This window comes from Ammodytes marinus (genome assembly GCF_949987685.1).
Source record: "Ammodytes marinus genome assembly, chromosome: 10".
NCBI lineage: Eukaryota > Metazoa > Chordata > Actinopteri > Uranoscopiformes > Ammodytidae > Ammodytes > Ammodytes marinus.
In genome coordinates, this window is record NC_137214.1 from 27,502,330 (window position 1) to 27,528,723 (window position 26,394).

General features: G+C 39.5%; 2 protein-coding genes across 2 annotated transcripts; one reads left to right on the plus strand and one right to left on the minus strand.

Annotated features, from left to right (window-relative positions):
* Nucleotides 1-811: 811 nt before the first annotated feature.
* On the minus strand, nt 812-16,898 carry ints6l (integrator complex subunit 6 like). The gene is made up of 19 exons (XM_080034958.1): nt 16,630-16,898; nt 16,435-16,512; nt 11,996-12,145; nt 10,563-10,652; nt 10,079-10,262; nt 9,578-9,697; nt 8,505-8,668; nt 7,468-7,620; nt 6,970-7,102; nt 6,172-6,266; nt 5,954-6,064; nt 5,509-5,724; nt 5,187-5,310; nt 4,858-5,000; nt 4,195-4,426; nt 3,660-3,806; nt 3,014-3,313; nt 2,748-2,841; nt 812-2,426 (listed from the first exon to the last, which is right to left on the minus strand). The coding sequence occupies exons 1-19, from the start codon at nt 16,738-16,740 to the stop codon at nt 2,324-2,326; spliced, it is 2,748 nt and encodes a 915-aa protein (XP_079891084.1). The 5' UTR covers nt 16,741-16,898; the 3' UTR covers nt 812-2,323.
* A 1,981-nt stretch (nt 16,899-18,879) lies between these two features.
* mospd1 (motile sperm domain containing 1) lies at nt 18,880-26,003 on the plus strand. Its single transcript, XM_080035151.1, has 6 exons — nt 18,880-19,014; nt 20,501-20,791; nt 21,210-21,285; nt 22,193-22,425; nt 23,742-23,903; nt 25,292-26,003. The coding sequence occupies exons 2-6, from the start codon at nt 20,638-20,640 to the stop codon at nt 25,321-25,323; spliced, it is 657 nt and encodes a 218-aa protein (XP_079891277.1). The 5' UTR covers nt 18,880-19,014; nt 20,501-20,637; the 3' UTR covers nt 25,324-26,003.
* The last annotated feature ends 391 nt before the right edge of the window (nt 26,004-26,394 follow it).

Sequence of the window (26,394 nt, forward strand, 5' to 3'; positions counted from 1 at the left end):
AGGTCGTAATACTTACACACACACATTTAAATGTTTATTGATCATTCCCTCAACTATCGCAAATCATATCGCAATTGCAGTATCAGTGAAAATAATGAGAATCAGAGTTTATTTTATTTTTTAAATTTTTTTTGCTGGATTTTTTTTTTCACAAGACAAAAGGCCTCAAATCGGGAAAGCATCATACCATCCTGCCATGTACCTTAATCTCTGTGGATGGATCTGTAATACATGCTAATGGTATCAGGGATCCTAATCCTTTGTTGTGTTGACAGTGCACAGATAAACCTGCTGTGACCTTGGCATTGGATTGCTGCATGACCATCTCGTTAAGATCAGTTACTCGTGTTCGCCTCTAGGGGGCAGTGGAAGCTGAATTTAAAGCCTGAGATGCACCAAAGCAAGAAATACAAACTCAAAAAAAAAAAACTGAAGCACAGAATGTGTTATTTCTGATTCTCCTCTGTCAATTTCAGCTGAATGTGGATTAACATTTGAACACATTCCATACCTGAAGCAGACAGACACTTTTTTTAATAAGGATTTAACAAAATAAGACACAAAATATAATTACATTTCTTTGTCAAATAGAAATAGCTGTTTTTCTCTCTAGATATCTGTCCTTTTCTGATAACACCTCTGTGCATAAAAACATGTTGATTTGTTAATCAAGGATTCATCTCTATAAATAACATAAATTCTGCTTGAAAGGTTATATATCTATGATGGAAAATTATTTTGGCATTGGAGGCCATTAAACATAACGAGTAGAAATAGACACTTTGACAAGGAGCAACCATTCTACCAGTGGTTTATTTTTTAATTTTTTAAAAAGAGGAGTAGGTTCATAAAATCTTCCATTTCATATACGTATGTAACAGCTTACAAAAATTGGCTTTAAACATTTCATTCAAAATATTTCTTATACTCTGAAATAAACAAATTCACAAAAATAATCTATATTCCTTATGAACATTAAAAAGTCATGTACATCAGTCATAAAAACAAGGAAAACAAAGGAGTGCTGAGTTTGGGTTCATGTAAAAAAAGCAGCAGAGGGCAGAATACTGGCTGTTAAAAGTTTGACAACAAGTTACTGTCGACTGGGCCCGGACAGATGCACAAATTCCTCTGAATAACGTTGTAGTTCTAGGAATCAATGGAGTGTTTGTGGCGTTTGTGTGTGTGTGCGTGTGTGTGTGTGTGTGTTCCTTAATGGCAGATAAGAGGATAATGATGACCAATCAATAAACAGTTACACATTTCATGGACGTGATGAGTCAATTTCCTGTCCTTCACACTGATACATCTATGTGTACTATTGGTGTTCATACACTTCAGTTTTAAAATTGAGTATTGTATCATGTCTGTCTTCAGGATCATGTCAACAAATGTGTCAAATTAGTAACAATGACAGTGGGACAGTAGGTTAATTAACATAAAAAAAAGAGTTAATGCTCCCAAGTTTTCTTTGTCATATACTGTACAGGAGCTTTGAATCAATGTGTTGTAATTCCTTGATTCGTCAGGATTGACTGGATCAGCCAAATGTAGACATTTCCATTTAGTTATTATATATTTGAAAGGCTTTCCAAATAACATTGCTACTGCAACATAGAACCACATACGTGCTCAGATTTTAAGCCATATCACCCATCCCGAAAGCAAATACACATCAGTATCATTTTCTGGCAGATGAAACACTCTCCGAATATGAGGTGAACCTTTGGTGGACCGGATTTCTCCTATTAGACATAAATCTACATGAGTTCATGACATTTTCATTCTCATTGAAACAATAGTTTACATTTTACAAACTCTTTTCAGACCAGCTGAAAAAATATCTGTTTTAAAAGAATAACAATAAGAAGAATAACCCTGTATATCTCTTGCTCTGCCATTTGAGGATCCGACGGCTTACTGTTTCTCTGTCTAACGGAGTGAGTGTGTGTGTGTGTGTGTGTGTGTGTGTGCCTATTGAACCATGTGCCGATACAGACAAAAGCCATATGGATGAATAAGGCAGCTGTCATATACAGTGAGTAGGATTATGCTTTAAAGTCTTTTTACTAATCCCCAGTGGATCTGTCTTGAAGGCCAGGCGGCCATTTTAACCCTTCACCCCTCTGCCTATAACAGGAAGTGATGTAACAGCACGGGGACAGTGGTAGCGATCAGTGCATTTGTCTTTTTTCCCCCATTTAGTCCAGACTACTCAACAAGGAAATGTCTTGTACGGTGGTGAATCAAACGGGCATATTGGAGGAGCTTTATTGCGTTTTTATTCCGTAGCAAAGCAAAGTTTGTGTCTGTAGACTCGTCACTAACTGCCATGGTCGTTGGTAAGCTGTGATGACGTTGCGTGTTTTGCCTCGACTTCAGCGAGGGCCGTCTCCAACTGCTGGATCAGAACTCGCTTCTTGAACCTGACAGAGAGAGAAGGGAAATTTTTAATTATCAGGGAATAAGGCAAACTGCCCAAAAAAACTATTTGTGTTTGAACAATTGATCCCCAACAAAACAGTGACTTAGTTAAATAGGTTCAGTAAGGTACCGTAAGTTAATTTTGTAACCCTTCCCAACTTTGGACAGTGAAAATGCAAATATTTGCGAGCCGTACAATACCGAGCCGAACGCTAACGCTCAGTTGAAACTAAGCTGTTGTTCAAAGCTGAGACAGAATCAATCAAACTCATCCACTTAACCCTTTTAGTATAATAAGTCAACACTGAGTCATTGCTTCTTACCTTAAAGCCTCTTTCATGGCATGTTGGATGAAATACTTTTGAACATTTACTGGTCCTTTCACCTGCTGCAGTAGTCTGCGAACCGACTCGAAGTCTGAGGACATAAAAAAAACACAGATAAAGATTAAGAAACTTCACTAACGAACCCTAACCCCATAAAGCTATTGATTTTTTTTTTAACTGATAAGACAAACAGATATCTCCAGTATAAGAATAATGAAATAAAAACGTAAATGATGTGATATATGGCACAGTCTCATACTCACTTCTCCCTGGTTTTCGGACCTCCTTAATGATCCGACTCCTCAGCTCTGTTTGGCTTCCATCTAACGGAGCGATGTATATGATCTCCAGGGTTACGGGTTCACCTTCACTGTCTTCTGATTGGCTGGTTGGACTCAGCGACTCATAGTGCTCTCTCTCGTCCTCCGATGGAGAATCCTGCTGCTTTGGTTCATCCATAAAAACTTCTTCTACCATTTTTTCCTCTGTCATGTTGACGTCTTCTTCCCGATCTGGAGTCTCGAGATCGGGCTTCTCCTCTAGGCTCACAGGGGACGGGCTCCCTTAAAAAATAATAAGAACAAGAATTAATTATTTGAGCCATATGTCGATGTACTGCTGTCGCTAGATCGTCATCTGGAAAAATCTATAAACAAAGTGTTTAAAAATAAATACATTTTATTTATAGGCACCTTTCAAAATCACTCAAAGTCACCTCCCAAGGCAGAGTTAAAGAAAATACAATAATAACAATTAACAAGACAAATTTACAGTGTTTCAAAATCCTTAAAAAGTGAGGAATTAGTTGGATGAAGTTGGTGATGATGAGTAACAATTAGACCGAGCATGCCAGTTTAACAAGATGTGTTTTGAAATGGGAATTGAAGGTAGAAAGGGAGTCAAACTTACGTATGTCTGGTGGGAGGGCATTCCCTTCAGTAGCTTCCGTCTCATTGGGCCACAGCTCCCCCGACTCGGGCCCAAGAACCCCGTCACCGTTACTCTCAGCGACCGCTATGTTGTTGCCTTCCACTGAAATGTTGTTGCCATCCACTCCTTTGGGGGTAAAAAAACAACTATTCAGTTACATTTGTGCAACGTTTTCCAATCATTTCTTCATAGATAGTCTGTGTGATGTTCATATTCTAGGTACAGTAGGGCTGAGCGGTAATCCAGTAAAACATAGGTTGTATCAAGTTACAGTGTGATGTGTTCAAGCACTGTTAAAAGGGTAAAAGGGTTTGTATATGGCCAAGGTAACTTTATCGTGATTAGTTCAATGTAATCTTGTAAAATGTGGTGTTAGGCGAGAAACTAAAACAAATAGGATAAAGTTGAAGAAGAAATCGGTATTACCTGACAGTAATTATGATGGGGGAAGGTTTAAAGGTATATCAAAAATTGGATAGTTACTGCCTGAACCTAAGCTACAACTAAATCTTACCTTTGTTAGTTGGGAGGGGTTTGACAATGTTGTTCAGCCCCTGACCTGCTGCTGGACTTTTCCCCAGCAGCACGTGGTTGTTGCTTCCTGTTGGCGTCTGTGGTCGGCGTAGTAACGGAGACATACTCCGCCTTCTCTTCATCGTAGAGACCGAGTTGGAATCGTTGGAATGACCTCGCTTCTTATTCTGAGGGCCGGCGACAAACTCGTCTGCCTCGTCGATCATCATCCCCTGAGATAAACAAATGAGAAAACAAAACATTCAAAAGGTGCACTAGGCAGTTTCCGGGGAGGGAGATTTGTTTACATTTGAAGAGCCTGCAGTTAGTTCACAATACATATTTACTCTACGAATAATTGCATCATTATACATCAAAATTGTATTATTTTGAGGCACCTAGAACCATGTGTGTAAACTAAACTGTGGGCCCTGCTGCTGTAAACAAAAATGAATAGTAACTTTTCAGGTAGCTTCCTAACTTCAAACAGTGTTCCAGGGATCTAATTTTCTTGCGAGGAACGTTTGTTAATTCATTTTTGAGAATATACCTTAGAAATGTTGACTTCTATCAGCCAACGTTAAATAGTGCCCCTTTAAGGACTGAATACTGAATGAAGACATCTCTTTAACACATTTTTCATTCTGTGTTGACATGTTTTTACCTTCTTATCCTGCTTGAATGGATTCCCAAACGTATGCAGGCGTTTGGGTTGGTCCGGGTCGATCTCTCTCAGAGGAGACGGCATCATCTTCAGATATTCCTGATAGTTTCCCATCTGAGCCACTGGGATACTGTGCAGATAGTCTGAAAAACAACAGGAAATGTCATTAGTATTGGCAATATACTGTAGTAACTGCACAGGTGCCCTTCTAATGTTCTATTTTAAAGTATTGTTTGACCCAGTAGCGCACTTTGAATTGCTTCGTGTCTGAATGGTGCTATATAAATAAAATTGTCTTGCCTTGCCTGTTAACATTAACATATTCATACCTTCATCTTGCCCTCGGATCAGTTTTTGCGACCGTAGCAGATTGGAACGCATTCTAGTCAGTTGATCCAGAAGGTTCCGCCGCGGGATGTCGTAAGCGTTCCGATAAGCTTGAGGTTTTAAATCCTGTGAACACATCAGCATATATTTGTATTAGTTTTGAAGTACTTTATTTGTAGATTTTCATATTACACACAGGACAGTGCAGTGTGTCAAATATACTTTTCAGAAAAGTGAGAGTCCTTTCCATCCTAGATGTGATTGAGTTTCTAGATAGCCACTTTATAAATACAATGTAAATACAATATTTATTATTAAATCTACCTTGTTGAGCAATGCGATCTGGAATCCAGCGAACTCTTTGAAGTTCATGTCGCCCATGCGTAGCGGCCCCTCCCCGGTGATGCCCTGCAGCAGCTGCTTGAAGTCCCTCCGGTGGGCCAGAGACAGAGTGCTGGCGTGGTTCTTCACCTTTATACCGGTTTCTACAGGAGCCTTCTTACCCACAGACACTATCAGACGATCCGATTCCATCTTTGCCTTTAGAGAGAAAAATAAATATATATCAGGTAAAGAAACATTTTACGGATGGTCAGGTGCTTCACTTCACCTCAAACTGAAATTAGATCCTGGTGTCGTATATTGTTTAGAGAAAAGACACATGGAAACCTTTTGGGATAAACGTTTATATGTTGATTCCCTTAAAAAAAAAGTATTCTATGTCTATCTATTTATTTAAATAGATAGACAGAAATACTTGAGTGCTTACCTGCTGGCTGAGCTTCTTCAGATAGGAGATAACACTGTAGCTCAGGCCACAGTCGATGGTGTCTGCTATGAGGTTAGGAGCACCCATCATCCTCAGAGCCTTCTTTAAGGGCTGTCACAGGATAGCAAGAGCAAAGTGTGAATGTTAAGTTATACGTCCAAACAATATACATTAAATCCATGTGCTGAACTTTCAATAAGGGCAGCAGCATAACTTACCATGAGGTAGTATGGAGGCATTGTCTTCAGGTACATCTCAAAAGACTGTCGCCACTTGAGGTTTGGTTTTAGTTTGTGCACTTTGAACAAATCATCTGAAAGAAAGAAATCAGAACTATGAGAATAACGCTGCTGCAGGAATGACTGTTGTACGAAAGCATCAATATTCAAGTGCTGAGACTTTAAAGGTGCACTACAGTACGTGACTTTGGGTGTGTCAGAGAAGTGAACATTTTTCTAAGGTATATTCTCATGACTGAATAAACAAACTTTCCTCACAGTAAAATTGGATCCCTGGAACACGGTTTGAAGTTGAAAAACTACCTGAAAAGTTTCTGTTTCAATACTATTTATAGCATCAGGGCCCACACATTTTTTTTTATTACAAACATTCTAGTTTTACGTTTGGTTCCAGGTTCTGCAAAATAATTAAGTTTTTGATTTTTGACGGTAGTGCAGCCCCCTACCCTGAAAAGGCATAGTGCACCTCTAACATGCAAGAGAACAAACACTACCAGTCCAGTACCACACCCCATTACCCCAAAAATATCTATTTGATGACAATATTATTAAAGATGAACTGTGTATTAAGTTGCTCTGTCATAAGCCAGTTTCTTGTGATTAGGTTGGTGATGATTGGGGGAGTGGGAGGTAAAAAAGATTGCAGATAATGGTTTGGCCCAGAAAAAGAGAACAGCTTTTTCATTGTAATATCAGCTCAGACTTACTGACCCAGAAGTTTTGAGGCCACTGCATAAAAAAATAAAAATAAAACTGTTTTGCTGCCATATGTCTTACCTAGTAGTGGGAGAAGGACTGGGAAGTTGTAAGGCATGACAAACAGGTTGACACAGGTGAGCGTGGTGCTGGCTTTAAGGTAGCCAAAGGGCTGGCCAATGTCGTTCTGCTTCACACTGCTGCTGACAAACACCTGAGGACAACGGGGAAAATGTAAAGTTAAAGCTAAAGCTGTCTAATGACCAAGCTTACTATGTATTTCACTTATTTGCTGTTACATTTAGTCTCTTATGTGTATTTGTATGTTTTAAAGTTGTGTTGTGCTATGTGTTTATTTGTGTTCATTGTGAGACGCCAAAGACACATTTCCACCAAAGTGTACCAGCTTTATGAGTGAGAGGCATAACTACCGGTAATTCACAACTACCAACAGCTAAAAACATATTCTAAATGAAGTCATCATTTCAGGAATTCAGAGAAATCCCCTTAAGGCAACACCAGCGACAGTATAACCATGCCAACAGTGCGGTTGGTTGGGTGTGGGAATATTTGCCATACCTGCCAGCACATGTGCGGAGACTTCCTCTCCAAGATGTACTGGGTGAGTGGGGATGGCTCCAGTTCATACTTGTCAAAGGGAAGTTTCTCTATCACCATCGGCTCACAGTCAACACACGAAAAACGCACAACAGGATGTGCACTGCGAGGTGGCTGTGGAGAGGAAAATAAACTGTTAGACATATTTATCTGTGGCGTGTGGACACGTAATGTCTTGACTTATTGATTGTGTTGAGATGCATTTTAACTTGTTTATCCAGCATCAACCTGCCAAAGGGACTATAGATGGAAATTCGCTACAGGCTACAATCCTGCTTCTTTTTTCTTTTCTTTTTTGGAACACTTTGATTGTCCGAATTGTTTTGTACTGTATGTTAAGTCACCTAAGAAGATTTTCTGTCACGACAGACACATGTTCATCAATATGCAATTCACCTGTTTTAACTAGATAAACCTGAAAAGATAATGGATCTCACAGACAGAGTTGAACACTACGCAGGTTGTTCTTGCTAAATGTCAAAGTCTCAGACTCATGTTTGAGAAAAAAAATAGTACTGCCAAGGAAATGGTGAAAGTAAAAGAGAAAGTCTGTGTGAATGTGCCTCGCCTAAGAAAATTACATCTACGGAGATTCACACGGACACTATGAATAATAGAGGACGAACAGTGTAATGTCAAAGACAGCTCAAAGTGTCGATATATTATGTATGTAGTGTACACTGGTCTACAAGTGCATAAGGAAAACCTAATTAAATACCATAGAACTAGCACAAGAAATCTCTCCTAAGTGGGGTGCAAATTATATAGATTTTTTTTTATAACATCTTATGATATTAAGTTAGTTAAATTTGCTTTAATAGGCGATCCTATTGTCTTTGGAAAAAACAATTGTTTTCTATCCCATCAATCGCTGATAAACGATCTGATGGCCAGAACAAGCCTAATCAACACGCACATTAACAAAACCTAATTAAATATCATGTATTTTCAGAGATAACCTTCATAACAACTCGCTAACGCTGTCTGTCTCTGCTCACCAGCGTAGGAGAGTTCTGGTCCGGCCAGAAGGACTCTGGAATGGGCCAATGCCCGACAGGAACCCCCGTCTTTGGGTTGGGTCGCACGTAGATCAGTTTGTGACAACTGTGCCACGCCTGTGGGCTGAAGGATGACACAGCACGACTCGCCTCCACTGAGTTCTCTGTAAAACAAGAAAGGTCTAATATGTTGGAGAAAACATTTCTTAAAACAAATGCTGTCAAACACAGAAAACATATTTGTAATTTGAAAGCAACTAAACATGACTCATTTGTATGAATACGTTTTTTTAAAGGTCTCCCAAGTATCTAACGTGTTTTTTTAAAAGCTTGTTTATACAAGTAAAAACTGGTTTAAGAATCAGTGTGAGTCAGATTATCTCAGCAACTAAATTTATACAGACTACATTTTTAGACTTTCGTACTTTTGACTTATCTAGAAAATACAATCAGTTCTCCTTTCAATGTAAAACTACACTGTGTTGAATCTCTTCTGGTTTCACTTGTTTTACCGCCCACAAGATCTCTGCTCTGATGAAATGTGACGAGATAATGTGCTCGGAAACTCACTTCTTCTTTAAGAGTCCAGGAGCCATTTGATTTGTGTGTTGTGCGGTGAAACATTTTGTACTGTATGGAATCACTGCATTTCTTTTTTTAATGCTGTTTAGACAGTTTCGAAACTGAACTGGTCATAATTCATTCATTCATCAAACCATCCTTTTTTAATTGGTCCCAGTTGAGCAATGCAACATCGTTATCATTCTCTGTCATAATTTATTCACCATTCATATTTTGGTTCTCAATTAATTATGCCTTTTCTTTAGCTGTGTCACACATTTTTGTGTCACACTTTGTTTGTCTTTATGTTGAATGTCTACCATTAGTAGGGCCTATTTGTTGACATCCCAATCACTATACTGTATATATCCTGTTCCCTCCTATTTTACTGATCTATCATGTATTTTTCTTATGTGCCATTAATAAAACAAAATAAAAATAAATGTCAGCAATTTGTCCATAACTGTTCTAAAGACAGGAGGATTTGCAGAGAGATAAAGTTGTTGCCTCACCTTCCACAGGATCTGGCCCCGTCTTCTCAAAGTTAATGACGACCCCCATCTGAACCTTCTGGACCAGAGACTCCAGACACTGGTTTAACATCCTCTGAGTCCGCACACAGTACGATCGCCCTGAGAGGAAAACACAATGCATTACTATTAAATATGATAGCACAACAAAAAAGAGTGCAGCCAAATACAAGGTGGAGTCAGCAATTCTGGAGAATGCTTGTTGTCAAAAATCTTATTTTGTCAAAATCAGTGAATATCTTCTCACGATCGTATTCAGATATGCTGAAAATCCAGTATTTAACACAGCCTAGACTCTGCAAACTGGCATGTTGCTAGTTACGGTGGGCCTCCTTTGCATAGCCTAGGCTTTGTATTCACACCTGACAAAGAGATATTCAATGATTTTGACAAGAAGTGATTTTGTCAACAAGCTTCCTCCAGAATTGCCACCTTTAAGATAGGGACCCACAATGGGACACCAAAATAAGAACATTGCCAAACCTCCAGTGACTTCACACATCTGTGTGATGGAGGACTCGTCTGTGGGGACGCTGCCGAGCTGCTCAGTGTCTGGGGCTGCGGCTCCCGGCAGACGCAGCACCAACGCAAACAGACGCTGGTCCCACCGGAACGGCTCTTTGGTCAGTTCACTGCCCGCCAGAGGGGAGTTCAGAGGCAGGTGCAGCTACACCACACACAGGGGGAAGAGGGACAGAGGAAGATGGGATAGGAGTTAATATGTGAAAACTGGCATCGCTCAGGGACTGGACAGTTTAACAAACATGTCACTGCAAAGCAGGTGTGTGACTGCTAAATGTTTCAATGCTAAACTTTAAGAAAAGCACTTAATGTTTAGAAATATCGCAAACTGTTTGAACGTTAATTAGGCATTTTTTATCATGTGGAAGCGTGTTAATATCAATTAATCAATTTATAGATTATGAAGTGTACAAAGTAGCCCTCCTGCATTAGTTAAAGCTCTCACCTCGTCTGGCACCCCGGAGCTGTGTGTGAGCTTGTTCCCATCAGTGATGGTGATGATCACAGAAGGCTCCAGGAAGAAAGGGTTACGGCCCTAATAGAAACAGTAACATTCAAAAATGAAATACAAGTACAGTCGGTTTACAGGTATACCGCTGTTTGGAATAAGTCTGTCATACCATTCTTAGCTATTAGCGCAGAATGTCATACCCCCCTGACTATTAAGTGACCCTGTTTATTCTCACTAGTCTGCTTTCTTTTCTTTACATTCTGGGATCTGTGTCTCAACAAGGATCCCATCTCCAAAAACACAAAATGTAAAATGGTGTCTTGTGCTTTAAGTAATAGCAAAATGCACTTATAGTGTATTGCACAGAGGTCATCTTAAACACTGTAATTAGTTTGGTATTATCATCAACGCTCTGGATATTAATATTGCAGCTTGTAATCTTGTAGCTGTAAGCTGCAGAATGTCCTTGTTACTCGTTAAAGACAGACGTCTTTACCGCCATGTTGTAGAGGTCGCCTTGTCTAATTAAAACACACACAGAATTCCTAAGTAGATGTACACCCACACAATGCAATCACTACATAACTGTGGTGATTTATCTTTGTCTGCAAAAGGGAAAGACGTGTGTGTGTGTGTGTGTGTGTGTGTGTGTGTGTGTGTGTGTGTGTGTGTGTGTGTGTGTGTGTGTGTGTGTGTGTGCGCGTGCGTGTGTGAGAAAAGTGGATGACAGCGCTAACTGAGGCAAAAGAGAGTGGATTAAGCTGCAATCTTAAATCAATATTATTGTCTTTGTCTCCAGGTAAAGGAATAAAGCAGTGCTAGTCTTTGTTACAACCATTATCAAAACCTTCATTCATCCAGGGAGAGTCCACGTAATCAACTGGATGTGTTAACTCTATCAAAGAAGCCTTGTCAAACTCATTTGCTTGCTGGTGTGTCAGAAGTCAATTTCTTCAGCTTATCGAGACTGTGGGATTTTGAAAAGAGCTTCAGAGCTTTGAGAAAAATGTCCACCTGACTGACACAAGGCAAGAAAATACATATCAAAATACACATTATTGACGATCACTGTGATGGTATTACTAATAGCGTTTTATTTACACAACCAGTCCACCATTCATTGATAACAAAATCATGATAATCTGTGTGTGTATATAGGGTATAAAATTAGTACCTAATCTCATGCTTCCTATAGCAACTAAAAAGGGATTAATTCGTTTTTTATAGTCATAGTAATAATTTTTTTCATTATTCTGTATGTTCCTCGACTAATCTATTAAACCCTTGATATATAAAATGTCAAATTATAGTGAAACATTTTTCCTAAACTACAAAGTGATGCAATGAAATTACTTATTTTAATGCCTGACTATTGTCTAACAGTCCAAAACCCCAAAGGTATTGACGTTCATTTCTCTGTCACTCACCTGTCCATAGTTGTCTATGCCTGAGACGAGGCGGTTGAGATTAAGCAGGTCGAAGGCTGTTCTCAGAGCGTGACCTAATGTAGTCAGACCGGACGCCTGAAGGTTCTTCAGCTCGCACATGAACGTGGCATGATTCTCCTTCCAGCCGGCCTGGGACACACACAGGGACAGAATGATCAAACCACTGTATCAAGTTAGACTGGCCAAAAAGCAGACGTTCTTTTAAATATCTGCTGAAAAAACACCTGTTGAAAAAAAAACGAACGATCTAAATGGGGTTCATTTAGATCATTAGTAAGAGTGCTTGTGGATTACTATTAGTTCCTATTGTTCGTTAGATGTGGTTTCATTTATTTCAGTGTTAATTTTATTTGGCCATATTTGTTTATTGGATTTGTTTTATTGTTCGTTTTGTTCTTGTTTTAATGAAATAGTGTGACATTGTATTATTGTTTGTTTTAATTGTCGCTTTTTGTGTGGACCCCAGGAAGACTAGACATTGTCATTATATTGAAGGTCAGGCAACAAAATAAAAACATTTCTTCAACGTAATGTAACAGCTATACTGTACAACACAGTAACAGAAGAGGCATTAAAGATGGAGTCAGTGATTCTGAAGAATGCTTGTTGTCAAAATAATTTTTTTTGGCAAATTCAGTGAATATCTCCTGACGATCCACTACCTGTAAGTACTGTGCGTACACTGACAAAAAAAAAATAATGTTGATACACAGCCTAGGCTCTGTAAAGGGGCATGTTGCTAGCTACAGTGGGTCCCATTGTTTGAATACCATTTTACAGAGCCTAGGCTGAGTATTAACACCAGCACACACACAATACAGACAGGTAGCGGATCGTGAGGAGATATTAACAGATTTAGACTAAAAGTTATTTTGACAACAAGCATTCTCCAGAATCGCTGACTCCACCTCAAAGTCACAGCACATGGTGAAAAGCCACAAACCAAAATAAATCCACACACCCACGCTATGTAATCACAAAGAAAAACAGAACGAAGGTTGTTCACTGACAACCACCGACTGAATAACATCAAGCGATTAACTGCCACAATAGTAACCATGAAACGAGATCAGATTATGTCAAGCTCTGGAAATAGATGATAATATTGTTGAAATGATGCAGGCCCACATTTGGTGCTGTTGAAGAAAAGGTCTAATTTCATACATGACAAGCATCCAAAAATAATACACTTCCCACTGCGGCTGATCCTTAGCGACGGAGATATACTCCCACAGGATAGTGTGTGTGTGTGTGTGTGTGTGTGTGTGTGTGTGTGTGTGTGTGTGTGTGTGTGTGTGTGTGTGTGTGTGTAACTGCTATTAGACTTTTCTCCGGCAGGGTCAAGTACCTTCCTGCTGCAGCTTCATGCTTAATCTAAACATGACCTGCAAGATTACCACTTCCTAAAGACGCACAGAGAGAGAGAGAGTGACAAAGAGAGAGAGGGAGGGGGAGAGAGAGAGAGAACAAGAGAGGGAGAGAGAGAGAGAGGAGAGAGTGATGAAGGGCAAGAGAGTGAAAAAGCCTTAAGCTCCTAGTATCAACATGTATGCTCTGAATCGGGTCAGTGGGTAGATTTTTTGGATTATCGTGGGCTATCATTTTCAAAGCCATGATTTGGGTGGAATTTCTAGGAAAGCTCAGAGCGTTACATGAATGATGAAAGAAAATATGATACGTGCAACATCAGTGAGCAGCAGCTGAGGCTAAACTACACTTGTTAAGCGTCCTTGGGTTTCTTGAGAGGCGCTATATAAAACAAAGCTATTATTATTATTAAAAGGTGGAAATGCATTCACGCTGCTTGTAGCAAAGTTATATCCGAGATATAGATCCCTTGACTATGCCAGTAGAGATGTAAGGCTTAGCTTGCACTCAATAATTCAGACTACAGTATATTTCTATTTTCCTTCTCTATCTCTCTCTCTCTCCCTCTGCATCAACAATTTATTGTCCCTGTAAATGTGCAATCAAAGCAGCACCATTCAGTATAACCTTGTCCTTTCCTCATAATCCTCTGAGTTGAGGAGGACAGACTTTACTACAGCGGAGAAGCACTAGAGACCACAGCAACTAAGGTTGCCCCCGATTAAGAATTTACATTGCCAAATCTGAGCGAGCATTTCTTGCCTTTAGTTGACTGATAAAAAAAATCATGTTTTTTTTACTGGTAATATATCCATATTCTCATTTGCGGCATTGGCTTACATTTTTTCCATACCAGACAAAGAGGCTGAAACACCAGCAGTTTGTCTACTCCACTTGGGTAAATAATGTATTTAATTCGATGTAGTCTACCATTCATGCACACTAAGAGTTAATTGAGTTAATTTTTTTTTAAATTAATTTAACAGTATAATATATATTTATACCACAATATGTATCATGATTTATTTGGAGAGACACTAAGCAATTCCATGTAATATCAGACATTCAGTACCCCCAGCCCCATATAGATGGAATAGAATGATCTGAATGTTTTCTAACCACATTTTGCAAAAACTCTGGGTCCCCCCTATTCAGTCCGTGGGCCGAGACCCAGAATTTCACGTATCGGTACCTACCATGATCTGTGTGCAAATTCTAGTTGTGATCTTTAAAATTCTACACATCCCTAGAAGATGTTTTGATGTGATTACTAGCAGCAACTGGATGATTTGTGTGTGAGGGAGGGCGATGACATGATGGATTGTTTGGTTGAGATGTTGGAGGGACACATGATGAAGCAACGGTCTAGAGACTTGTGGTGAAAACTGCAAGGTCAATGACCGGATGAAGGAGGAAGCATCACATGACCGCATCCACTCATAACATTTAATCAAGAGTCCCACACAAAAAAGAAAATAGAAACTGTATGTTTTAAGTGCACTCAAAGTAGGCCTTGCTGAGGCCAATAAAGAGCAAGATAAAGCCTAAGACAGCTATTTTTCTTCTTGCAGATAAAATACAAAATGAACACTAAGCAAGACTGTTCATTAGATTAATTTAAAAAAGTCACTTTACACTTCCAATTAATCTGTGTAGTTTTATCTAAACAAAATGTGAAGGTTAGTAGAATTGAGTGCTGACAATACACTAAATGTATTAATACATGCTGTTCGTTTAAAATACCATTTGAGTATATTGTCCTGCATATGTTTAATTATTCAAACACTTCCTTTTTCTCTTTGTTGCTTGCTTGATAATTAGAAGTGCACCACTAACACCTTGGGATTTAAACTGAGTGTGTAGAATATTATAGAGTCTGTATTTAATCATTATGAGATAGCAATGCGGTCGCTTTTGTTCTTGTGCACATTAAAAAAAATACAGCTGTTAAAATGGTGCAACTAAATACACAGACATTTTCTTGTAAAAACGGGAAATATGGAATTTACCTTTCCTGTTTCAAGTACTTTCGACTTGCACTTTGATTTATAACATGTGCATAATGTATCCATGTCCGTCCTCTAAACCTCAAACCAGCAACAACTATCAAAGATGAAGTAATTATTCACTTTCCAGCTTTGATATCTTGTAATTTAGTCATGAGGCATGCAAACAAATGCAATTGTATATATTATAAATGTGTTATGGATGTCTTAAAGTAATAATTGCATGAGATACAGTTAAGTAGAGAGTAGCAGTGTGTGGTTTGTTGACAGTGTGGTTTGCAAGCCAAGTGACTCTGTAATACAGAATAGCCACTGAAGCGGATCAGGGACCTCAGGGGTTCATGTGGGCACTGAAGATTGCTTTTTATTGGGCATGAAAAGCTCAGTGAGAGATGTGTGCCAGCCTATAAAAACAAGTCAATAGATTGGTGGTGAGGATAGCTTTGCTGACATGAAACCCTTGAAATTATTAGAGTGATTCCCATGTGTGTATAAATATATTAGAGAAGGCCTATTTGTATGCTGGGACATAATTCAGACAGTGTCGGTTTGACAAATAATTATCATATGAATAACGATAATTTTCTTCTAGCGAACTCGCATAATACATTTTTTTAAAAACATGACGAAAAAGGGGGTTTATCAACTTCCAGGCTGGGATTGGCCAATGGCAATGCTGGGATGGTGCACGAGGAGGAGTAGGGAATGATTGGCGGGCTCTTTGACCAATCAACACATCCCATTTCCAAAAAAAAGGGCTACGTCATAGCAGATAATAGATCTCTCCTCCTCCATCTCAACGCCCGAGACTTTTCTCGACACAAAAGCAAAATGTCCGCTGGATGCGGTCGGAGGTAGTGCAGCTCCGGGTCTCACTCTGCGGGTATTTTGGAGCAAATATATTGCTGTTTTTTTTCTGCAAGCGACTGGGAAGCCGCCCAACACTGACTTCAAACCAGAAGGACAATAAAATCTCACTGATAGAAAAATACGCTCGACTTATTATTTAATGTAAAAAAAAAAATGGCATCAGTTGCTTATTACCTTCACTCCGTATGGTGGATCATCGAATGTAACTAGCATGTACCTGTCGCCTCTACTAGCCGGGTCTCGGGCACGCAGCTGTCAAAAAAAAGCAAACCAAAACAACATTAATATCGACCAACCTTGCCCCCCCAAAACGGAAACCCTAAAGCTCTCCAAAAGCTGGAAAAAAGTCGGGGTAAAATCATTCGTTACCTTCATAAAGACCTCAACCGCGCCTTTAGCAACGTCCAGATATGTCGTACCCAAATAAGTGCGCTGATTCATAGAAGCGGACGTGTCTAACAGGAAAAGTAAAATAGGCATTTTAAATGTAACGCCGCCGTTGTATGCTTGTCTAAAATACCTGTTGTCCACATATGACCTACGGTGCGGCCAAACTGTTCACACATGTGTGTATATTTGTTATAATAAGCCCCCCCTCTCCCTCCAGAAGAGGGCTGCTGCCTCCGCTTGTCTCTCTATCTGCCTTTCTACAGCGCTATGTCTCGGCTCGCGCTGTTCAACTTCTGCTCCTAACCGAATGGAACGCCCCGCTCATTCCACTGCGACGCCATTGGCTGAGCGGGATTCCACTGACCACGCCCCCTCTTCAATTTATAATGAGGTCGAAACTCTAGCGTACAATACATCCGCCTACTGTTTAACTTGTATGTAGGCTATAAACTAAAACAAAGTGTGTTTATGTGTGTCTTTATTAAAATATTGAACGCATGTTTTAGCAGTTATCGTAATTATTGTTCCTCAATATAAATAGATTATTGAAAATACAGCCACATTTACTGTTCTAGGCTAGGCTACTCCCTATGGCTACTCCTCATGATCTCTGAAATTAATGGTGAAGACGAAAGCTTTGACGGATTGTACATTGGAATATGATCTTAAACTTGCAGAAAACCCCTATGAGTTTGTATGTTGTCTAGGTAAGAAATGTTAACGTTTGCACTATGCCACTATTGTTTATATTGTAATATTCAAGTTTCCATAAAGAGTTATGGGAAGGGGGTTGTGTGTAAATGGCATAGATGGTAAATGGGTGGTGAAGTGAGCTAGTTTATAGCTCTGCAGTGAATATGTATAGGCTATAGGCAATAAGTTGTCTTTGCCATAACTTAAGCCTGGCAAGGAAGCAACAAAATTGATAATTGCAGCTTTATGGATAATTTCATATAGGCCTAATGCCATTTCTTGCCAAACCGTCGCGATCCCGCCCCCCTCAAATGCACCACCTCTCACTTGATTCTCTCGTGGGATTCTCTCTCCTGTCTCTCTCTCTCTCTCTCTCTCTCTCTCTCTCTCTCTCTCTCTCTCTCTCTCTCTCTCTCTCTCTCTCTCTCTCTCTCTCTCTCTCTCTCTCTCTCTCTCTATTCTGCTGCGTTCATGACGCCTACAAAGGTCCCTCCTTTCGAACATAACACAACAATAACACGTGCAGTTACATGACCCAACATAGTAATGACAAAAATATGAGAATGTAGAAATTGTTTAAATCTGTTAATCAAGTGTCCAACGTACAGTGTTCACATAATATGCAACAATGGCATAATAAAGATAAAATGCACATTACATTTAGAAAAAAAATTGAATAGAAATAGGACACACTTACACCAAACTATATCACCAAAAACACGTATTGTAAATATATCAGTGTCACTTTCACCATCGTACCATCCAAAGGAGCCTATTACTGCATGTGGTAGCCCACATGTGCTCCCAGAGTTCTCATCAATCTGACAGCACTTGAAGGCAGCACTGCTGCTACATTAAAGGGCATGGTGTGTCCTTTTAACACTTTAACACCTCACCATTAAATCACACATTTACAACAAAAAAGGGTGTATTACAAGTTCAGGCTTTATATCAAAAGACAAAAAGTACCTCATAGATTTTAAGGTCAGTGGAAAGTCATTGTAGCCAGCCCCCAAATATAAACCAACATGTGGCAAGACCTCGATATGTTACACAGTGTACTATGTAACCAAACTGCAGTCTGAAAATAGTCACCTCTAGTATGGTGAAATAGTCTGGTAAACAGTAATATACCTTAATTAATCAACTTAAATTTATAATCACACAAAGTATTTGAGCATCATTTTGAGCTATACTTTATATGATTTTCAGGATGTATTAATTTAGGAAAGTTAAACACCTCAAAGGATCCCAAATGTGTAACTAATTGCATGTTGAAGGCATATGTCCATCTCTTTTAGGCCGATAGTTTAGTTAGATAGATGGATAGATAGCTTGCAGTTGTAATAATAATGCACATAAAAGGTAGAATTGTGTTAAATTTGACAGTAATGTGTTAAAAATTTCTGGATTAAAAGTAAATGTGTATAGTTCCTTGTTTGGAACGGCCCTACGTCGTTACGTGGTTACGTCCGCTTTGTTGACGTCTTGCACGTTCTCTTTCCCCCTCAGCCTTCCCAGAATGCACTGCGAGGTCTGCAGTATATTATTGACAAAGGAAGCAAAAAAAGGCAAGAGAGAAACAACAACAACAGGGTGGGATCTCAAGCTGCCAAAAGCCCCTACTGACAGCGTTAACGTTACACGAACCCCCGTGCTGTTCACAACGAGGTAAAAACACACTTTTATACAGAAGTTTACACATAATTAAACAACTCTGTGTTTTATTTGTCTGCAATGACACATCGTTTAGTGGCTATCAGCTAACATCTGGGTTTGTTCTTACAGTAAGCTAAGCGTTAGCATTAAAGTATACCGATGTGTTATTACACTGTCACAGCAAGACAATGCCTTCAAACTGTAGCTATATAAACTATAAGTATGGTAGATGTTTTCTTAATCACTCTGCTGCTGACATTTATAAGCAATCGTTTGTTTAAAGATGTATTTCTTGCTTCTGTCACTTATGATTAAACTGTAGTTTAAAGGCAGGTTACTTTTTAGGATCAAACACAATCTAAATACCGATTTAAAGTCGATTTGATACTTTAATCATCACATAATAGAGGATTCATACATATCCTTAAAGGGTCTTATAAGACATTGAACAAGTTCATCTACAACTAAATTATATTAAAATATATGAAAACTGTCTTTTTAAGTGTTCAAACTGCTAAAACCTGGGCATCAGGATGCTATCTGTCAATCATTTACAGACAGACCAAATACAAAACATATTTTTTAACATTTGAAGTAAACTATTTTACTTTTTTACTTGACCAAAATAAGTCATGTTTTATGCTAATTTGTAGGCTATCGTACCCAACGTAAAAACCAACGAAACACTGAAACTGCTGCAAATATGAAGAATTAATCGTGTTTTAGTGAGTAGTGGAGAACAAAAGTGTTGCGACACCGCGAGCCTGTTCCTCGAGCTCTACAGTGACCACATAAACACACGAAGGCACGTGACCGGCCACATGGAGGCAGGTGCAGTCTGCTTTGTTGTTGTTTAAACTTGAATTAGTTGCATGATTTAATTTGCTTGGCCCTTTACTCCTATAATCCCATTAAAATCCTGTATGTAAAATTAAATTAAAGACATTTATTTTTTAAATAACTGTGCAGTTTTGAACAATGATCACTTTTAGAGTTGAGTCTGTTAGCCTATAGAGTAGCTTGTGTAAGCAGCATTTAAATTAGATGTACAACTTGTAACTGCTTCATGTACTTCTGAATAGTTTAAACCAGAACTATCATATTAGCCGATATATATCAACTGGTAGAACCTTGTTATTATAGAATTCCCAAAACATACACATGAGGTGGATTGGAAAACATAGATTTTAATCATTAGCTTATATGCTGTTTTTAAATTTACATTTAAGGATCACAACGGTCGATATTGGTGATGGCCCTTGAAAATTCACTAACAGCTTGACTCAGTAGTTGCTACTTGCAACCTCGTATAGGGTTGTCACATACATATTTAAGTGCAAAGTAAGTAGACAAAAGGAGCTCTTGGATGCATACATTAAATGGGAGATGCAGCATTCCGTCTATATAAAAATCTAAAATGGCATTAGTGGCATTGCCAGCGCCTCTCTAGTGAATAAAATGTCCTTTATAATTCATAACCTGTGTGTCTTTTTCACAGTACCATGCCCCGGCCCTGAGGCGATGCGAGCTGGAAGTGCCTCCTCGTAGCCAGCTTGCCAGTGAGTGGAGAGAGAGAGGGGTGGGGGGCCCAGGCCGACGGTGGACGGGGGCCGGAGGAGAGCTCAGCTGGGGCCAATGCAGCAGCAGCACCGACAGCCTGAGCTGGTGGAAGGAAGTCTGCCCGTGTTCGTCTTCCCCACGGACCTCGTCTTCTACGCCGATGAGCAGACGTCCCACAAGCAGGTGCTCACCCTCTACAACCCCTATGAGTTCGCTCTCAAGTTCAAAGGTTAGTGGACACTTACATCTATCTATCTATCTATCTATCTATCTATCTATCTATCTATCTATCTATCTATCTATCTATCTATCTATCTATCTATCTATCTATCTATCTATCTATCTATCTATCTATCTATCTATCTATCTATCTATATTTATATAGGCTTTATAGATTGGGTCATTTCATATTCTTCACTGTTGATAACTGCATTCATATGTGTATTACTTTGGCAAACTGTATTCTCTCGCCCCCACCCCTGATTGCTTTGTATGTCTATTCCCTGTATGTTCATTTGTGTTTGTCGTGTTTTATTAATTACAAATTGCGCTACGGGGACATGAATACATTTGAAGTTGATTTAGGTGTCCATATATATACATAGATTGTCCAAATAATCTGTATTTTTCTTTTTCCTCTCTATCAGTGCTGTGCACAGCGCCAAACAAGTACACTGTGGTCGATGCCACCGGAGCCGTAAAGCCACAGTGTTGTGTCGACATGTGAGTTTATTTCTGACAAATAATTTTTTCTTGCGGTGGTAAATAGTACAAAACATACTAAATAAATTGCTTACTTATCTAAATATAAGATAAGATTAGATAGAACTGTATTCTTCCCCAAGGAAATTGTTTTGCCAGGTTGCTCCAAAATTACAGAAGAAAGAAAAGATACAAAACAAGTGGCATATAAAATCATGAAAGTGTTATACAAACCAAAACCGAATATGTGTTATAGAAATACAAAGTGTAAGATAAATACTAAGAAACAGTGCCTCATATAAAGTATAGATAGACTGTGATAGGGACAAACCATATTGCACACTAAAGTACAAGCATTGCAAAATTCAATGGCTCCTCATAGGCAAGGCAAGGCAATTTTATTTATAGAGCACATTTCAGGCACAGGGCCACTCAAGGTGCTTCACAGGGTTAAAATCAAATAAAGAATACAAATACAAAAAAAAAAAAAAAAAAAAAGGAACAAATTTAAAACATGGATAAAAATACAACATTTAAATAAAAGAATTAAAACATTTTACCAAAAAAAAAAAAAAATTACAGGTTAAAAGGGAAACAAGAACGTTTTGAGACCCGATTTAAAAGAGCTGAGAGTCTCAGCGGACCTCAGACTCTCTGGCAGTCCGTTCCAGACATTGGGCGCATAAACGCTGAATGCCGCCTCTCCCTGTTTAGTCCTAGCTCTGGGGATTTTTAAAAGTTTCATAGTTTTATGGTCACTGCTGTCATGTGCAATGCAATGTCTTGCGAGAGCACCTTTGTGATTTTTGTCTTCTGTTTTTTGTTGTGCAACCTTGAACCCTGTCTTAAGTCAGATGGTTGTATATGCAGCGCACTTCCCCCATCTTGTCAAGTAAAACGTTCCATCTCATTGTCTTCACCCCCACAGAGTGATCAGACTCAAAGATGTGCGGCCGTGTCACTACGGCGTGTACGATAAGTTCCGCCTGCAGGTGTCGGAGCAGAGCCAGCGTAAGGCTCTGGGTCGTAAAGAGGTGACGGCCACGCTGCGACCCTCGGCCGCCCAGGAGCCGCCCAGCCCCCGGCCCCAAGACGAGGAGCGCAGGATCAAGGAGCAGTTTGCAGAGAGCGAGTTCTTTGAACAAACTGCAATTCAGACAGGTAGGACCAAGAGATGTTGAGTGGAGGTGCTACCACTAGGTGGAGCCACATGCTAAAGAAAACTCATATATAGGCCAGAACATGGTACCTTACATTTGCTTTGTTTGGTCTGTAAACTTCTAATAGAAAGCTAATGAATCTCAAACATAGTATGGTTATTGGAACATAATAATGGTTATAATGTTCTCCAGATTAACTTTTGAATGTGTACCTAGATAGGGAGGTGCATGAGTGTGTGTTTTATCTGATACCATGTTCAACTGCTTCCTGTTCAGTTCATTTTGATGAAGAGCTGTTGTGTGGTGCTACCACTAGATGGAGCCAAATGCAAGAGACAAAATAACTCACATGTGGGACAGGACATGGTACAATCGAAGTCTGATATACATTGTTCCTATCTCCCTCCTCCATCGTTGTCGGAAAAACTGTTAAACGCATATTTGTGAGTCACTAGCTGTGCATGGACATACTCTGCCCCATGCTGTAAATAGCCAAATTCAAAAGCCAAAGAATTTCACGTGGGGCAGGACATGGTAAAATACATAGGCTGTGTTCGGAAAGCCATACTAGCGGGACAGCTCACTTTTAAGCCAAGTGAGGAGGGTAGGAGGAAGGAGAGGGAGAAAGGTTTTTATAAAATCAATTAAACTTTGGTAAAACCTTGTGGCTAAAGGCATTTTAAATCAAAAAGTTGTATTCATGTGTGTTACCATGAGAGGACAGCAAACCAAGTACACAAGATAATCAAGCTTGTAAAAAAAAACTATTAAAAGCACATCAGTAAGCCACTAGCTTTGCAGGAACATACCCTGCCCTGCTGTTGTGAATACTCTGTAGAGAGAAAATAGTCCCCAACAAATGCACTATTTACAGCTGTTTGAGGACATAATCCTACCTTATTTTAAATTAAAGTATATATTCCTAAATCATTATTACACATGTATATCTTTAGTAGTAACAATAAGCTCAGGGCTAAGACCCACAGACAGAGAGTTTTTAAAGAAAACTCAGACATGGTTGGTTTCGGCTTTTTTTTAACACCATTAAATACATATTTTTAATCACTTATTGACCATTCTGAGTTATGTATCTAATCTCAGCGTGTGTGTGTGTGTGTGTGTGTGTGTGTGTGTGTGTGTGTGTGTGTGTGTGTGTGTGTGTGTGTGTGTGTGTGTGTGTGTGTGTGTGTGTGTGTGTGTGTGTGTGTGTGTGTGTGTGTGTGTGTGTGTGTGTGCGTGCGTGCGTGCGTGCGTGCGTGCGTGCGTGCGTGCGTGCGTGCGTGCGTGCGTGCGTGCGTGTGTGTGTGTGCCCCACAGAGAACCGTCCTGCCGCTGGAGGCCCCAGTCTGCTGACGGTGCTGCTTGGCCTGGTGTGTGTGGCCGCCCTGATGCTCCCGACGCTGGGGGACGAAGAATCTACTGTGCCTCTCTACCTCCACTTAAGTGTTAACAAGAAACTTGTAGCTGCTTACGTTCTCGGTGAGTAGGGACAGAATCACACAAGCCAATGCAAATGGCAGAGACATAATATGGATATGTTTTATTGGGAATAACCCCTTGAGATTTTCCATCTTGATTTCAAGGGGGATCCTTAAAGTCACAATAAAACAGATAGTTTAAAGGCATACAATACAACATTTGAATGAAAAAATAAACGACACATACAAAAAGAATCCCTCTCAATGACCACTTCTGCCCCTCTAGAATATATGTTGATGTGTTTATCTGCATAATCATCCTCTCTCTGGATGTATTTTACATAGTAACATTTGTTGGTATTGTTTTGTAAACAGAAGATTCAGGATTAAGCTCCACCCAAGGTCCTCTGCTACTTCGCGCTACCACCTTTCTTTATAGGTTCATGGCTACCACCCCCCACTTCGCAGGCCCACCCAAACACATCACCAGACATTCTAGTGAGGCACAAGTGATAATTGAGAGGGATTGTTTTTGTGTGACTCTATAATTTAATTTTAATGAAAATGTTGCATAGTCAACCTTTAATGAAACAGAAACAATAGCTATCAAATGATGAGGCATCCTAAATTACTGTGCAACATGATCTCCCATATTGATCAGGGAGACTTTCATTACAATTAATGTGACAAAAATGGGATCTACTTTGGTTCCCAAAGTAGTTCAGGAGGGTCCGGTTGTATGTATAATAACAACCCAAATACAAAACATCAACAAACATGAACTGTCCTAAGAAGTGAATATACATTTCAGGTGAAATAATCTTTATCAAAGCCATGTGGTGTGCTAACGCTAACTAGCTGCCCTCACAAGAGCACATGGCCTGCAGGAGGAGCCAAGCAGGGGGATGTGTCCATGGACCTATAAAGAAAGGGTGTGTTGAGAGGGAAAAGAAAGAATGAAATGCGCATTGCTGCTTTGAATAACACAAGATGAGACTTTGACCAATGGCTGCAGAGAAGGACACCTCGGCTAGGCACTGAACTGTGGGGGGTGTCGATACTATGGGGGCCACCTTTGTTCTCCTGGGGGGGATGAGACTCAAGATTCAAGAGGTTTAACATGTCATATGCACAACAATCACCGCAGCAGTCATTGGCAATGCAATTCTTAGGCTTCAGGCTCATCTTAACCATAGATAGTAGATAGTATAGTATTAGATCTTAACATTGCAATAAGAAAAAAACACAAGTGAGAAATGCAACACCTGAGACACAATAGGGACTGACTTTGGGGGTTGAGAAACATTCTGGGTTCTTGGGAGTTGATACAACCATTTGAAATACAAGTCTCAATGAATGAACAAGTTTACAAATATTCTTCATGTGTTTAAAGTACTGAAGTGTACAATAACATGTTGATCTGTTGTATTCCCTGTTGTCATATTTTAGGTCTTCTTACAATGGTCATCCTGCGCACATGAAGTGCTGAAAGGAGGAGGGGAAAATGATCGAAAGACCAGGGGAACGCTCTCGAACCAGAGGCACTACTAGGCTTCAATGAGTCCAGCTGTTAGCGGACGGGGCGCTTATACAATCCACCCCGTCCTCTGAAAAAGAAAAATACATTTAAAGTATACTTGTTTTCAAAATCCACATAGTTGTGTTAATAATACGTACGTTGACACAATACTCAACTAATGCAAATGGCGGTGATGTCCAGTGTAGTAGGTCGAAAGCAGTGGTAGTGTGTGTTTGAGGGGAGCTGTCCCCCACGCAGGGCCTGTGAAGAAATATGAGGCCATTCAAAGTGTTGTTTGGTCTAATTTTTACCCGTGTTTGTACTTTCTTTTGCCTTCATGTGACGGTGTACGGTTAACTCGAGTGTGAAGGACTTGCAAACATGTTACATGTATATAAAGCCATTAAACTTTTGTTACGGTATTCACCTGTAACCCTCATTGTATTGATGTTTTTAATATTTTTTTTTTTGGTGTAGACTATTGAGGACTAAATGCAGTTATTTGCATGTGTGGGGGAGAACCGGTCCGAAGGAGCTTCCCACCAGTGAGATACTTTTGCATGTCAACAAAGGAGAGAGCTTCTTTTGAAGACAATGCTTTTCTTCTCTGTGGTATCAAATGCTCCGTCAAATGTTAAATAAAGCATAATTTCAGCTGTGTGGTATGATGTTCATATAACAAATCAGGTTTTATTGGTCAGGATGGGTTAAGAATCAAAAAACATAATGCTTCTGTTAGCTTTGTAATGATGCTCGGGCTGTGCTTCTGAAAAAAATGATTTGCCACCTGCTTGTAGTCTTCCATTTGCTATGAGCAGGAGTGCCAAATTTAAATAAATAAATGTCTAAAAGATTAAGAAAATGAAAGTGTAAATATGAAGAGGAATGTATTGTGTAAATGTAAAGCCAGATTGCATTTGCCTTGCCCGTATTGCCATTTGTATTCCCACACAAACCCTCTTTGTTGTTGTCATTACCTTTTGCATGTCTAAAGGGGAATTCCCTTTTTATATTTCCAGTTCTATTTCCTTAT